Raw genomic sequence first — 14,727 nt, 5'->3', positions numbered from 1 at the left:
CTGCTCATGAAGCAGGTGTGATTAATATGTGAACTTGATGAGTTGCAGCCTCGCCTGGGCCACAGTGTGTTTCACTGAGCCAAATTAAACATATCCTGGCAATTTGGCAGAGTTGAAACAAAATCTACACTGTTTAAGATCTGGGATCATGCCAAAGAGTCAAGTTATGCAACATAAAGAGCTAGAAAAATAGGCTCATTGTGAGACATCCACAGCAGAATAGTCTTATAGGAAATAATCCCTTGCTCCTGATATCTACATAGTAAAATTAAGTAAAAGTTCTTAAACTCCTCATGGACCTGAAACCAAGATTCTGCTCTGCCTTAGTGTTAGTTTGAGTTTTGTTTATGAAAAGCTTAAAAAAAAGACACTTTGTGAACGTTTTTTTCTTTTTGATGAAACAGAACAGTTAAGAGTGTAAAAACATAATTCTTCATCATTCTTGACCTTGCAAACATTCGTTTACAAAACAACGTCAGCATCAGGTCAATTGTATAAATGGGTCTTGCAGTGAGATTGTTCTGTCGGCTATCGCTGTCCTTGCTTTCAGTGCAGAGACACTGGCAGAGTTATCTTGATAACTGATGGCAGAGGAAAAGGAAACTGGAGAAGAAGCACTAGGATTTTTAAAATGGCTGATGAAATATGTCAGGTGTTCCTCCCTGTTTTGCAAAGCAGCATCTGATTCCCAAGCCCGTTACTTTGTGGGCCCTGGTTTCTTCTTTTCCTATTAAATTGCTTTGGTTGGCTTCAGTTTGATTCATCATTAGGGCTGTAATTAATGATTCTTTCATTAATGAGTATTATTTTCACAATCACAATTTATCAGTCTAAAGTTGCGCTTTCAAATGTCATGATTTGTCAGACCAACACTCCAAAACCCAGATACACTCAGAAAAATATTTGCAACCGTTAAATTCATTTAAACTGTCGATCAAATAATCAATTCATCTTCTAATGATTTCAGCCTCAATCAGAATCTGTCACAAAATACTCCCAATAAACAGAGAAAAGAATGAAGGGTCAGGAAAACTTTAATGACTCTCCATCTGTTCTACAAAATCACAATGGACAGCAAAAAACAAACAAAAACTTTAAACACATATAAGGTTTTTCATCACTTCTCATTCTGATGTGGTTACAGAGTAACACTACAAAAACTACATTACACACAATCTCTCTTGTAAATAGTGCGCAGGATATTATGTAATATATGTGGATGTGCTATATATACAAAGCAATTACTGGAAGAAACTAACTTTATTACGAGCTTTTAAGACACCGAGCACATCTCAGTCAACTTGCTCTTCCTTCTCCTCTTCTTCACATGAGGAACCTGCTGGAGAACTGGTACACTTCGAGCGTCAGGTCCGCTTTCACATTCATCACCGTCTTTTCCCAGCTGCACATCTCGAGGCAGGTTATCAATGAGCTCGTACAGGGTGAAGATGCTGAAGCAGATTTCATCGTAGGCTGTTGTAGTACCACACTCAAACAGGCAGGCGAAGGCCACAGCAGGTGGTGCCCCAGGTGAGGAAGGCAGCTCCAGGTAGGCCAGGTCAGAGTAGGCACTGGGGCCCTCGTAGATCACCCAGGGGCCGCGCCAGCTGTCTGGGTCGCGGGGAAATAAGCTGAGGAACACGCCAAGATCCCTCCGTGCAGTTGTCCATGTTGGGTGGGAGTACACTACCCAGGTGGGGGTGAGGAAATCTGGAGGGGTACTGTGATCGGGTGACAAAGGGCTGGTGGAAGCAGAAGTGATGTTTGGAGAGGGAGAGGTGGTGTGATTAGGGTGAGTCATGCAGCACGTCCTGTGTCTTGAGCGGTGTATACGTTGGTGTAAGTGATGGTTAAGATTTTGGCATAGATGTAATGGGGCAGGAAATCCAACAATGCTTCCGTGACAACCGTTTCGAGGCTCCACCAGCCGCTGCACCAGCTGCCCCTCCTGAAACACAGCTCCATCGTCCAGACTGAGGGCCTGCACCCTGTAGCCGAGAGGGCTGCGAGCATTACAGTACAGCACATTAGTCCCATCCTCTTCATCCACAGACACCATCTGACACTCCACGCTCTCTGGGCCCGGCACCGCCTCCCCGAATCGCCAGGTCCTGCCATGGGTGTCACTGTGAAAGCAGAAAGCATGGGGAGTGGTCTGGCAGAGGTGTCCGAAGCACTCTTTGCACTCGATGTGGTAAGCGTAGGCGGGAATGAGCAGGCGACCTGACTTCAGCTGGATCCCATGGCCTGGGCCGAGAGCGAATGTGGCCCATTCTGCAAAGAAGGAAGAAAAAGGGAGATGCAGATGCTGTTATGTCAAAATTTTGTGACATATTCACATGATACACATGAATGGCACTGAAAAACTTAATAGAAAAACAGCATCAATGTATGACACTTAACTTGAACAGCTTTAGTTATCATATCATAACAAAAAAGTTTTTTAAAAAGTCTTAATTTTGTGTGGCAGGATTTATTTTTTGTCATGTTTTTTTTGTTTTTTGTTTTTTTCCAAGCAGCTACAAAGAGATGCAAAACAACCACAAAGCCTCAAAATGACCACAAAGAGATAAAAAAAGACTATAAAGGACACAACTATGACTGTGACAGCGACTCCATCATTTGCAGTCATTTTGTGTCTCTAACAGTCCGGGGGTCCCATACAGGAGGGGTTGTGTGCCCTTTCTCTCATAATCCATGTGAGGACTCCCACGTTAAGAACATCTAGTGCAGCATAAGCACGAGGGGATATTTGCAGATTTACAGTAGTGACTCAAACTGTATCTGGATGTAATATTCTGAACAAAAAGTGTCACAGTTTAACATCTTGGTGCTCTGACTTCTGAAAGCTTAAGGAGACCGTTTTCTATGTCTCAGTGGAAACACAGTGACACAGTGGAAATCTGTTTTAAGTTGGATTTTCTCTTGACGAATTTTCTGACCTTTAATCGTGTCTCCTATGACTCTCTTAGTAAGGTCAGTGACAGCTGTCCAGGTGTCTCCGTCGTCTGTGCTGCAGACGTAGCAGAGTCGGGTCACGTTCTTGCCGGTCACCAGCTGATAGGACTCAGAGGTGTGGCCCAGAACAGCGATGAAGAACAAGAAGAGAGTACCTGTGAACTCATCATACACCGGGCACGGGTTCATGGACCGGTGACCTGTGAGGAAAGCAGTGCCCAGGACACGCATGTCCTCCCACTGGAGCAGCAGAAGGAAGAAGGAACGGAAATTAGAGAGGAGGACATAGTAGACAGCAGTGGAGAAAAGATACAGTGAAATTATTTAGGAATGTGGGACAAGAAAAAGACAAACAAAAAACAAAGCTCCTGAACAACACTTAAAGGATTGTTCCCCCAAATTACAAAAAACAAATGTTTTCACATAATGATGAAATAACTCAAGGTCCCTTTGCTGAGTTTATATTTATTCTGTCTCCTGGAGGTCTGAATGTCGAGAATTAACTTTCACACTTAAGTCGGATTTATTTGGTTTTCACATATTCATTTCTGCAACCACTGACAAAAATGTGTACAAAGACACAGCATTAAAAACTGAGCTGTTGTATTTAATGGCATTAGCTTGTCCAGGTATATTTAATAAAGTGGCCACTGAGTGTATGTTTTATTGTTGTCTGTGCTTGTTCCTTGATGATTCTGTTATTGCTGGAAATGGCAATAAAATATTGAAATGTTTTGTGTTGTTTTATGTATGTTTTGGTTGAGCTGACCTTTAAATCTTGGAGGAAATGCTGAAAATATTGTTGTTACAACAGACTTTAACCTTTTTAATCTGATTGTGTCTTGGCGCCATAAGCTCATGTTTGTTCCATTTGCTCTGTGAATATTAACCTGTTGGACAACTTTTAAGTCAGAAATTTAAATGTTGAGCTGTACATATTAAAAGAACTAGTTTATATTTTATCTCTGGTAGATTTTCAAACAAGTGCTGTTTAATGTAAAGTAACAGCAGAGTACAGGTCTTCAAGTAAAGGCCTTCAGACCTGGCGAACACCACTGACCTCCACATAGTTTCTGTAGAAAGTGCCTTTCCTCATGACGAGCAGGTGAGCCTGAGAGTCAGACGGGCTGAGTCTCTCCTCACAAAAGGCCAGGAAGGACCTGGAGTGGGACAGGTAGAGCAGCGCTGGGACTCTGTATGTCACTCCATTTGGCTCCTTATGGAAAAGCACCGACCTCGCGGGGAAATAGGGTGACCTCATATTCTCTGGTGCGTGAATATTTCTGGGTAACTCCAAATCCCCTGAAGAGAAGAATCAGGATTAGAACTACCTTTATTGGAAAGTATTTTAAAGCTCAGGTTTGCAATTTTTCAATTTTTCTGTCTTGAAACAATAAGCAGGTTTTCCCATGTTCACTCATACAGGTTTTGTTTGCTGTAATTACTCCTGTTCATATCAAATATTCAGAGATTCCTTCTAAACATGTTTCCAGAGTAAGTGAAGGGGGACGAAATCCACAGTACTTCTTCAGGGCAAAAATACATTTCAGACTTTAGCCGAAGTTAACATGAGACTACAACAGCTGTTTTAACAACATTTCCTCTTTCTTTGTTTTGAAAACATTTTTCTACAGAAAGAGGCCTTATGTTGCAAGTATGTTACAAAAGGACAGGAGAAGTGATTGTAGCATGGAAAAACTGTTTCAGTGTTCATGTGGGTTCACCTGATGAAACAAGTGCTGAAGCAGCTCAAGAAGAGGTAGGACACACACAGTAGTTTCAAAAGCATAGAGCAAACATATGGATAGTAAAATGGAGAGAACTACCCATGTCTCAAAATTAAATTAAATCTCGATAGACATACAAAAGCATAAACAGTAAGAAAGGAGTAATACACTGTACAACAATTCAGTGTCTACATACAGTCTGCTTAGATATATAGTGGATAATGTGTGCTGTTGCTGAACAATTTGTATATTAAACTGTGATACATATGATTTGTTTGTCAGGTGTTTTGGTCTTACACGGGTATTGCACTCATGTCTACTTTAACTTTAATTTAAGAGACGCTATAACAGAAACTGATTAAAAATGAGAGGAAGCCAATTGAGTCTTAATCTCACTAAACAGTGCCTGGGAAAAAGTCCAGTTTCAGAGATGCTAATTCATCTGTTACTAATGTGAATTCTGTTTGCCACCTCAACCATTGCAGCAGTGTTAATACACATCTTCTGCCTGTCACTGGAGACCCTGTTCAAGCTGTTAAACATCAGATTCATTAAGATAAAACAAGCACATTTTTAGTTCAGTTCCATATTCAAAGTAAATACTGTACATTTTTAATTTAAGCACAGTTTTAATCTAACTCTATGAAAGATACCCCTTACCTCATACATCAGACATTCAACTGTAACAAGCTGGACTTAAAAGCTGAATAAAGAAATGCATCTTGGAGGAACTGTATAACTGACAACGCCTGGATTTGAGCAGGCAACAAACTGACACAGCCCTTCACAAATTTACTCTCATATGTTTTAACAGCTTCAGCATCACATTACATTAGCACCTCCGCTTCATAAAAGGAACTTCTCACTGTAACGGCATTATGAAGAGGAAGTTGTACCTAATGCACAGGCTATGAGCAGAAAAAGGCAAATACTTACATTCACACTGCTCTGTGAACTGCTGCTGCTCTGTGGGGATATACTGTATGTGTCAGCACTTGAATGGTGGGTTGACAGTGTAATGTGTGTGTGTTTGTGTGTAGTTGGTTTGTGTGTGTTTTCGGGTGAGGGTCTGAAAACGATGGCCTCTTCTCTCTGTCCCCTATTCAGTGCAGCAATATGGCATGCTGTTCACTGACCCAGAAATGGACCACACTCATCAGATCTACAGCTTTGGATGAATCAGCGGAGAGCAGCCATTGTGGAAATGAGGGCCAAGTGGGGCCACACTGAACAATGATTTGATGATCTGCCTCCTCTGTGTCATCTGTGGTTTTTCTGTTCATATACTGTAGAATGTGTAGGAACTACTACTTTATTGCTGCTTTGCTGCTTTCAGTGTAGAGCACACTACTCACACTTGATTTGTCAATACACACACACACACACACACACACACACACATATATATATATATATATATATTCTTATACACTTATATTCCAGAAAATAAGTGGTCTAACAAGGTATTCCTAGTGAATCAAAGAGCCTGCTGTAAACCCATTATAAATGGTGACTTATCATTTTAAGAGGTTACAATGTGCACAAATTATGTATGTTTGCATGTATGTGTATGTGTGTACTTCTGAAGGGCTCAGTATTGTTGCAGCGACATATCAGAAGGAGCACAGTCATTCTGTGAAATTAAAAGTTTAAGAGACAGTAAAACACAAAAATGTAAGTCAGGGGTCAGTGGAATCTGCACCCTGAACTCTGCCTTACAGGCAGTACTTCGCTCAAACATTGTACAAAAAGGTAACAACTCTTTACCAGTTAAATATTTTAGCTTTTACATATTACAATATACAGTGGGGTTGTAGCAATAATTCAGAAAGTGAAAATCAGCTAATCTTCGCGTTAAAAAATTTCTATGGCTGCCTAAGACCCCTGCCTGGAAGACAGTACTCGGGGTCTATTGTGTGGCCACCAGTTGTGACGCAATCAAACGGCGACGCAGCCGCACATGGTAGCTTGATGGAGTTTTAACTGCACTCTCAAAGGTAATGTAATCATCTAGTCCTGCTGTTATCAACAGTGTCACAGCACTGTCGTGGATTATTTGTAACCTGCACATTGACAACAACATGTCTGTTGTCGCAGCCAGACCTTTAGCCGAACATGCAGTTCACACTAGCTTTTAGGCTAACGAGTGAGCGGCGCCAGAGCCCATACTATCTGGTTTTATCTGGATTTACGTTTTTTTTTTTTTTCTTATTTTTCTCTTAAAATAAAAACTCTGGATACTCTGGATACTGTGAGTGAGTTCCCATTAAAAGACGCCGAGACCCATCAGAAAACCCCACATTAAAGCACTTTTGGTAAACAATTGCAGACATTTTAACTTTTTACTTGTCTTGCTGCCAGAAGTTGTTCTCTGAAGAGAAGCGTGATTTTTGGTTATACATGTTGCTGTAAAGTTAATGCAAATTATATTTTAGTCAGTGTGACTACTATACAAGCTAAGCATTAGCTGTATTAATCTGTCTAATCTTGTAGCAGCAGTAGTTATATTGGGTAGTTTTCAGCTGTATTCTGATTGTTGGTTGGTTTTTTAGTGCTTTTACTGATTGGTTGGTTTGTAACCATATTCTGATTGGTTGATTTATAGCTCTATCCTGATTGGGTGATTTGTACCTCTGTTCTGATTAATTGATTTGTAGCTGTATCCTGACTGGTTGATTTGTAGCCATATTATGATTGGCTGGTTTGTAGCTGTATTGTGATTGGTTTATTTGTAGCTCCATTCTATTTGGTTGATTTGTAGCCATATCCTAATGGGTTGATTTGTAGCTTTACTCTCATTAATTGATTTGTATCTGTATTCTGATTGGTTGGTTTGTAGCTTTCTGATTAATTGATTTGTAGCCTATTCTGATTGGTTGAATGTAGCTCTACTTTGACTGGTTTGTTGGTTTGCACCCATATTCTAATGAGTTGATTTTAGCTTTATTCTGATTGGTTGGTTTGTAGCCACATCTTCATTGGTTGATTTGAGATTGAGATTGATTCACAGATTGATTCCTGCAGAGTCTTTCCTGCTTGTTGTCACCAAGCTGCACTAGAGGCAGACAGTGCTTTCCGTGTTTTAGAAACACAATTACAGGCATGTCCTAATTCTTACTGTATACAGTGAGATATAATGTACCAGAACAGGCTGGAGCCGTTATGTTGTCAGGTTGTCCATCTGTTCCATTCCCGTGAACATGATATCTCAGTAATTCCTTGTGGGAATTTCAGATTTGGCACAAACATTTACTTGGACTTAAGGATGAACTGATTAGATTTTGGTGGTCAAAGGACACTGTGATTGCACATAACACATTTTTAGCGATAACTTAGTAATTAACACAGCAATTATGACAAAATTTCACACAAATGTTTAATATTTTATATAATTCTGGATAAATAGGAATGTAACCCAAAACTAGAGGCATACAATCCTGAAACTGTAATTCTAGTTTCTGATGTAATAAGTTGTCTTTTATTTTGTAGGGTCACCATGGCCAGGCAGTGGTCTGAGGGCCACTCAACATCCATCCTATGTGTCGGAGCTTCTCTTGGCCCTGAGGGTCTCCTCGCCTCAGGCTCTGAGGGTGGAGAGGTGACGGTTTGGAGCCAAGAAGGAGCCATCATTGGCAGACTCACCCTCCCCGGGGAAGAGGACAGCACAAGCGTTGTGTTTTCACCTGCAGCTCCGGGCCAGCTGTATGTGTCACATGGAGACACAGTGAGTGTACTCGACCCCAGGAACCTGAAGGGCCCCATGGAGGAGTTTCCGGGTGCAGGGGAGGAGGAGATCAATGCTTTAGCACTGAATGAGACAGGTTCAGCCCTGGCAGTGGCTGATGACTCTGGTGCAGTGCGGGTCCTGGAGCTTCCTGGGGGAAAAGTGTGCAGGACTCTTCGCAGACACACTAACATCTGCTCCTCTGTGGCTTTCAGGCCTCACAGACCCAACAACCTGGTGTCTGCTGGACTGGACATGCAGGTGAACGAGAGGAGACTTAAGACTTTCACTGTTTTTTCACGACATTTGATGACATTTCTCTCCTAATTTGTTTTCCCTTTTGTTGCTTCAGGTGATGCTGTGGGGTCTGCAGAAGACTCGCCCGCTGTGGACACTGAACCTCCAGGATATAGCAGAGGATGAAGACGACCACCAGCAGCGTCCTGGTCAGCTTTTCAACCCGCCACTGGCTCACTGTGTTTCTGTGGCGAGTTGTGGAAACATTTTGGGTTGTGCAGCGGAGGACGGGCGGGTGCATCTGATGCGAATCGGCAGTGGCTCTAAACTGGAACAGCAGGGAGCAGTCAAAGCCCACAGCCAGGGAGCCTCACAAGCCCACTTTGTTAGTTTCCTTTCACATCCGTACTGGCTCGTCACTGGGGGGAATGACGGCCAGGTGGCCCTGTGGGATCTCAGTCAGCACCCAGTCGTGGCTCCAGATGCAAAAGTCAAAACCAGAGTGACAGCAGCTCAGCGCAGGAGGGGTAAAGGCAAGACAAAGAGGAAAGAACAATCCCAGGATAAAGCAAAGACCCCGCAAAAGGATGAAGCAGAGAAAGAAGAAGCTGAAGTGGAGGGTGAAGCAGCAGCAGCAGCCGCAGAAGCAGCAGCTGCAGATGAGGTGTCAGAGGACAAGGCTGGGCCCAAACTGAGCATCAGTCATGGGGACAAGGTGAACTGGCTGTGCCCTGCTGTGCTGAAAGGAGAGCACTGTGTGGTAGTAGCCGACCAGAGCTGCAGTCTGACTGTCTACCCTCTGTCTCACCTATAGAGTCATGCACTTCACCATCTGTTCTGAAAATCTTTGGCTTTGGTTGTAGGGGTGCCTAATTGTGACTTGCTTTACTTTCAATTTTAATGTATTTTTTTGAAGTGTGTGTTCGTTGCTGTTCGGAACTGGCAGCATCATTTTTTTTTGGATTTCTGGGGCCATATTCACAAAACATCATGAGGCTAAACATAGCTCCTGACTGACTGAATCAGGAGAACATGGGGTGTGTCAGTCTTAACTATAAGACTAATTCACGTCTGAATCAAGATTGCATGTGATGACATTACACTCCTTATTCAGATGTTTTACGTTTTGTTGTCACTTCAGGTGAAGCTGCAGGGTCTGCAGAGGACACACCTCCCTTCAGGTGTCCTTTTAGCGCTCACATTAGATACAAGGTTCAGTTTAATTACAAATACGCAACACAGCATTGTATGACAAAATTACAGATGTGGTCCCTTAACGCTACTCACAGAAAACAAGAATGTGGAGTGTGGAGGATGAATTCAGAAGTCTAACAGCCCGAGGAAAGAAACTGCTCTGAAGTTTGGTGGCACGGCAGCGGATATTTCTGTATCCCTGTCCAGACAGCAGCAGTGTGAACAGGCTGTGGCTGAGTTGTCTTTCGTATCCTTTTTCAGACCCCAGTATGTTTGACACTTCGCTAAGTACACATTAAATAATCATTAGCTGCAATTAATACGAGTAGAGCTGATTTCTTGGCCATTGCTTTCCTATATCCTAGAAAATATCTAAAACATTTGTAATGGAAGCTTTTAGTGAGCAAGTTCTCGTGCCACTTAGGAAGACTCCTATTGATATGATAGATTTATTTTTGAGTACAGCTCCTGGGTGTCTGGTCCAAATGGCACGTCTGCTTATTGTGACGTCAGGATCTTGTTCTCAGAAGTGAGGGCAGAAACCAAGTAAAACCGGCGTTGTTCTTAAGTCTGAACAGTGCAACACCAGTATTGTAAGGCAGATCTATACAGCAGCTATCAAGCCTCACAAAACAGTGATTTCTATGAGTTTTCACAATATTCAACAAACTAAATGTGAAATTGTTTTTCAGGTCTCAATTAACATAAGCTTCACTCACTGGATTTGCTTAGTTGGCTTTGGTTTAGTGTGTGTGTCCTATAAAATGTCCTTTGAAATATATTTTGCTCTGACATTGGATTCATTAAATTTTGGCGGTCTGTGAAACTACCACATTAGACAACGGCAATCTGCATGTTACGTCTAAGTCTGCTGTGATTTTATAAAAACATCTCAATCCAAACCAGGTGCCAGACAGAGAGCAAAGCACTGAGTAAACTGAAAGCTGTTTCCAAAGATGTTTGAACACACAGTTCGCAGCACAGATTACACAGCCACGCTTCTTAATTGCTTGGAGTCCTGTGATCTGTCACATGACCTCACCCTCTGGGGTACAGCGGCGCAGTTTCTAAAATGAATCATCTTCTGAAATTACACCCTACTATCCCCCATGCGTTGCTGTTACTAGGCAATAATATTTTTTCTGTACATGATAAATGATGAAATCCTTTTTGCTTCTTTGAGTCGTTACAGGCTAAATCTGTTATACATGTTTAACTGTTTCAAGTCCCCCCCAAACTGATCTATGTGATTATTTCGCTACATTTCCACACTTTCTGCTGAAAACGAAACCTTTTCTCCTTTTACTCTCTGAACTTCAGTTGCATCACCATTAGGCATCAAAAACTTTTTTTTTTTTTTTTTTTTTTTAAAACAAGCCAGACAACTACAAACACAACATTTCATTCTTGTATGACTACAATAAATTCATACATTCATTGCAAATGCACTGTATTCACACAATACTTCCACGCAGGTAAACTGTCATTCTTCTGCAAACAAGCAAAACACTTTTCTATAAGAATACCAGAAAAAAGGCACAGCGCTGACTGTCAGAGTGAATGAATAAATGCAGTTCACGCCTGTTTTCACAGGGCAGCATACAGGTCGGACTAGCTGAGACACATTTTAAATAAACACGGTGAAATTACCTGATACTTTTTCTTTAAATTGCGATTATAAACAACAAATATAATTTCCCCAAATTTTTCAATCTATGTATTTTCTAATCAAGCCAAATAAAGCATTTCAAGGTGGATGTTCACAGTAGGATTTACACTTCAGAAGCATATGGACATTTCCCAGCACTGCAGAGCAACCTGACAAACAGCTTTCACAGTCTTTGGAGTTTTTTTTTTTTCCCATTGAATATGTCTCAAACATTCTTCTACCTTCAATGTCATTTTATGCTTTACATTGACAGTCAGGAGGACCATGTCTGACTGTCGAGTAGATCCTCCACTGAGATGCATTTTTCATCCCTCCTTTGATTATTGAGCTGACCGTGGACGTTGAGGTGATCTGATTCAAGGCCTGCGCCTTTGAGGATGCCGAGTCGTTCTCTTTACAGTTTAGCCAGGCTCTTAACCAGGTTCTCGATGTCCGCTCCCCCCTCTTCACCTTTGCTGCCACGGGCGCTGCACTCCAGGAACTCCACCTTCATGGACAGTTGGTTGAAATCAAAATCCTTGCCTTTCTTCCCCAGATACAGACTGCCGCCCACAGAGCCATCCTGCGAGCTGAGAGCTGCTGAGCGTGTCACTCGCAAGGTGTTCCTGTGGAAAAAATGAGATAGTGTTGAGGCATCTTCATTTGCTTACTGTTCAATATCACTAGAAGGTTAATGTTAACCCTGAGATTTTACACAGTTCAGTCTACTAATGCAAGGAGTACAAGTCAGCATGTGAAAACAGTTTTAACGTGTCTTTTTTGGCTTTGAAGGTGCTTTGTCAAGTCCGAAAAAAGTAACATTAATGATTTCATCAGAGGACTGTTGAAAACTGGAGACGTGGTGATTGAAGGACATGGGTGTTAACCTGAGAGAAAGAGTCTTATTAAAAGACACAACTAAGCTGCATGATGGGAAGAGTAGGATCTAGTGACAAGTTGACATCAGTTGACAAGGATTTTGACTCATTAATCCTATCAGTTAAACAATTACAATACCCTGAGACATCGGTACCATGTGAGAGACCCATTCTGGGGCCTAAAAAAAAATTTGGCCTCTGCTTTTTGAATAACACTAAATTGCTGGAGTACTTCTTAAAACCAAACCAACGCTTATGCTCTTAGACCGATAACAACTACAAACCACGATGAAACCAGAACAGCCCTCCTAAATATAACTTAGCTTAACCCAAGTTAGCCTTTAGGTCACTGCTGTGTACCTATGTGACACTAAGGGAAAAGGTCCTACAGTAACAACTGGACTCAGATGGACAACCAACACACTGATAACAGATCCAAGAACAATCACAATTTGAACATGTAAATCATAACTGAACTGTGATGATCCAAAAGTACAGCATTTCGTTAAATATTCAATAATAGAGTGAATTTTACTTACAGTTCCTTTTCCAGCTGCTGCTGAATTAGTTTAGCTGATTTTGCCATGGTGATATCTAAAGAACGAAGACATCAGTAAATACATACGCAAAGAAGCAGCTTTAGGTCAAGCCTGAGATGACTGACATGAATGTTACTTTGATGGTAGAAGAGCTTTTTCACCTTGTTTGTTACATGCCACCAGGAGAGCTGGAGCATTTCTAGAGATCACAGTGTCTGTCAACAAGACGTACATGAACTCTGCCACATCTCTCACTTCCTTCTGGAAGATGGCGCTGTCCACTACAAACACGATCGCTCTGAAGAGATGGGTGACAAGATAAAAATATATAGTTGAGCTGCAACTAAATATGTGATGGATCCAGGTTCTCAAATGTAAGAATTTGTTACACTTGTGTCTTACGTTAATATTAATGAATTTTGGACTGTTACTCTGACATGTAATGAGTACCCCATGGGCTTTAGAAAACCGTGATGGACATTTTTCACTGTTTTGTGATGTTTCATAGACCGGAAAAACATAATTAATAAAGAAAATAATTGTTAGTTCCAGCTTTAATATAGAAATATCTATCAGGTCCTGATAGCTTGACCTCAGCAATGAGCATGTGTTATTCAGACAGGTTGTCCTGTACTCACCTGGCTGCAGACTTGAACTTCTCCAGGTACTGAGGACGAAGACTGTCATGTCCTGGCAGGTCTATCAGAGTCCAGGTGCTGCCCTGAATACAGGAGGGAGAGGGGACGACTGTGAACCACGCTCGTCATGTCAGGACGATAAACAGACGCAGACTCACCCTGTCGTTTTTGGCTTTGTACGGAGCACTGCTGTCAGTGATGGAGGTCTGTGTCCGCTTGAATTTTCCTGACAGCAGCTGCAAAAAACATGAAATGCACAGTCACTCAGAGAGCGGGTTAACCAGTCTTACATCAGCCGAGGGTCCTGCGACAGACGACGTGGCCGCTTCGTGTCCACTCACCCGGCTGAAGAGGAGCGTTTTCCCGGAGTCACACAGCCCGACCAGCAGCACGGCGCTGCGGACAGTTTTACTGCTCAGAAAGTACTTCAGGAAAACTGAGGAGACAAAACACGGCGCTTTGTCACACACTTATCACCAGCTCGTCAAAACAATTACACTCTGAGTTTGAATGACTTCAGAGGGAGACGCTGCACCACTGACAGCTGCCTGCTCTTTCTTAGCAGTTAGCTTCCTAGCTTGCAAATACAGCTTATGTCTTTGGAGCAGTCATTCTTTTATAAAAAAAAAACAAACAAACCATACATGTCAGTCCTGCTTACAAAACAAACCCGCTTTCCCACCGAGCTGGGACTTCGTAGCCTACTATGCCGAGCTAACCACCACGGGCCCAACATGCTAAGCAAACGTTAGCATGCTAAGCAAACGTTAGCATGCTAACTCCATCACTTCCGCACTTACCACAGGTGATGACAACAACCGCCAAAGCGACGATGACTCCGATCAGAAAAACTGGGTCTTGGTCCTCCAGCTGCTGACGAAGGGATTCAATGTAGGGTTCAAAAGGGTTTTCTGCCATTTCCACCTCTGGTCTGTCGCCCATGTTGCCCTCGGTGCGATGCGCCTCCATCTGCCCCTGCAAGCGACTCTCAGCGTGGAAACCGTGTTGCCAGATTTGACGGACAAAAAGAAGCCCAGCCTCTCACTGTAAAATTGGTGCAATTTCTAATTTTCAATATCGGTAGAATTAAATGTTTTTTTTCCCACAAAGTTTTCGGATATTGTTACACAATACGTTTAAAGTTTCTTGACTTATGTGAACAGATTTGAACTTTTAGAGGAAAC

The 14,727-nt window shown here is 42.1% G+C and overlaps 3 protein-coding genes across 4 annotated transcripts; 1 reads left to right on the top strand and 2 right to left on the bottom strand.

The window, feature by feature from the left end:
* Positions 1-1,016: 1,016 nt before the first annotated feature.
* neu4 (sialidase 4) lies at positions 1,017-5,708 on the bottom strand. Its single transcript, XM_071496434.1, has 4 exons — positions 5,622-5,708; positions 4,019-4,260; positions 2,943-3,198; positions 1,017-2,274 (listed from the first exon to the last, which is right to left on the bottom strand). Exons 2-4 carry the CDS (start codon positions 4,217-4,219, stop codon positions 1,274-1,276), a joined length of 1,458 nt encoding a protein of 485 aa, XP_071352535.1. The 5' UTR covers positions 4,220-4,260; positions 5,622-5,708; the 3' UTR covers positions 1,017-1,273.
* An 892-nt stretch (positions 5,709-6,600) lies between these two features.
* wdr53 (WD repeat domain 53) lies at positions 6,601-10,699 on the top strand. 2 transcript variants are annotated; one of them, XM_071496438.1, is made up of 3 exons: positions 6,601-6,682; positions 8,175-8,670; positions 8,762-10,699. In XM_071496438.1, the coding sequence occupies exons 2-3, from the start codon at positions 8,182-8,184 to the stop codon at positions 9,458-9,460; spliced, it is 1,188 nt and encodes a 395-aa protein (XP_071352539.1). In that variant the 5' UTR covers positions 6,601-6,682; positions 8,175-8,181; the 3' UTR covers positions 9,461-10,699. The 2 variants fall into 2 exon arrangements, with proteins under 2 accessions (XP_071352539.1, XP_071352540.1); XM_071496439.1 differs by lacking the exon at positions 6,601-6,682 and adding an exon at positions 6,865-7,000 and having other exon boundaries at positions 8,762-9,602.
* Positions 10,700-11,226: 527 nt separating this feature from the next.
* srprb (SRP receptor subunit beta) lies at positions 11,227-14,558 on the bottom strand. The gene is made up of 7 exons (XM_071496448.1): positions 14,344-14,558; positions 13,885-13,979; positions 13,702-13,779; positions 13,544-13,626; positions 13,067-13,203; positions 12,906-12,960; positions 11,227-12,114 (listed from the first exon to the last, which is right to left on the bottom strand). Exons 1-7 carry the CDS (start codon positions 14,510-14,512, stop codon positions 11,904-11,906), a joined length of 828 nt encoding a protein of 275 aa, XP_071352549.1. The 5' UTR covers positions 14,513-14,558; the 3' UTR covers positions 11,227-11,903.
* Between the last annotated feature and the right edge of the window lie 169 nt (positions 14,559-14,727).

Source organism: Trachinotus anak, unplaced genomic scaffold (assembly GCF_046630095.1).
Source record: "Trachinotus anak isolate AG129_WGS33_773 ecotype Australia unplaced genomic scaffold, CSIRO_AGI_Tana_v1 ptg000014l, whole genome shotgun sequence".
In the NCBI taxonomy this organism is placed as follows: Eukaryota; Metazoa; Chordata; class Actinopteri; order Carangiformes; family Carangidae; genus Trachinotus; species Trachinotus anak.
This window is presented reverse-complemented; position numbering and strand designations above follow the sequence as displayed.

Coding starts and splice junctions, on each gene's coding strand:
- neu4 (XM_071496434.1), bottom strand. CDS start 4,219: ATGAGGTCACCCTATTTCCCCGCGAGGTCGGTGCTTTTCCATAAGGAG. Junction 3,199..4,018: donor TCTACAGAAACTATGTGGAG/GTCAGTGGTGTT, acceptor CTGCTGCTCCAG/TGGGAGGACATGCGTGTCCT. Junction 2,275..2,942: donor CATAGGAGACACGATTAAAG/GTCAGAAAATTC, acceptor CCTTCTTTGCAG/AATGGGCCACATTCGCTCTC.
- wdr53 (XM_071496438.1), top strand. CDS start 8,182: ATGGCCAGGCAGTGGTCTGAGGGCCACTCAACATCCATCCTATGTGTC. Junction 8,671..8,761: donor CTGCTGGACTGGACATGCAG/GTGAACGAGAGG, acceptor TTGTTGCTTCAG/GTGATGCTGTGGGGTCTGCA.
- srprb (XM_071496448.1), bottom strand. CDS start 14,512: ATGGAGGCGCATCGCACCGAGGGCAACATGGGCGACAGACCAGAGGTG. Junction 13,627..13,701: donor ACAAAGCCAAAAACGACAGG/GTGAGTCTGCGT, acceptor TCCTGTATTCAG/GGCAGCACCTGGACTCTGAT. Junction 12,115..12,905: donor CAGCAGCTGGAAAAGGAACT/GTAAGTAAAATT, acceptor TTTTTTCCACAG/GAACACCTTGCGAGTGACAC.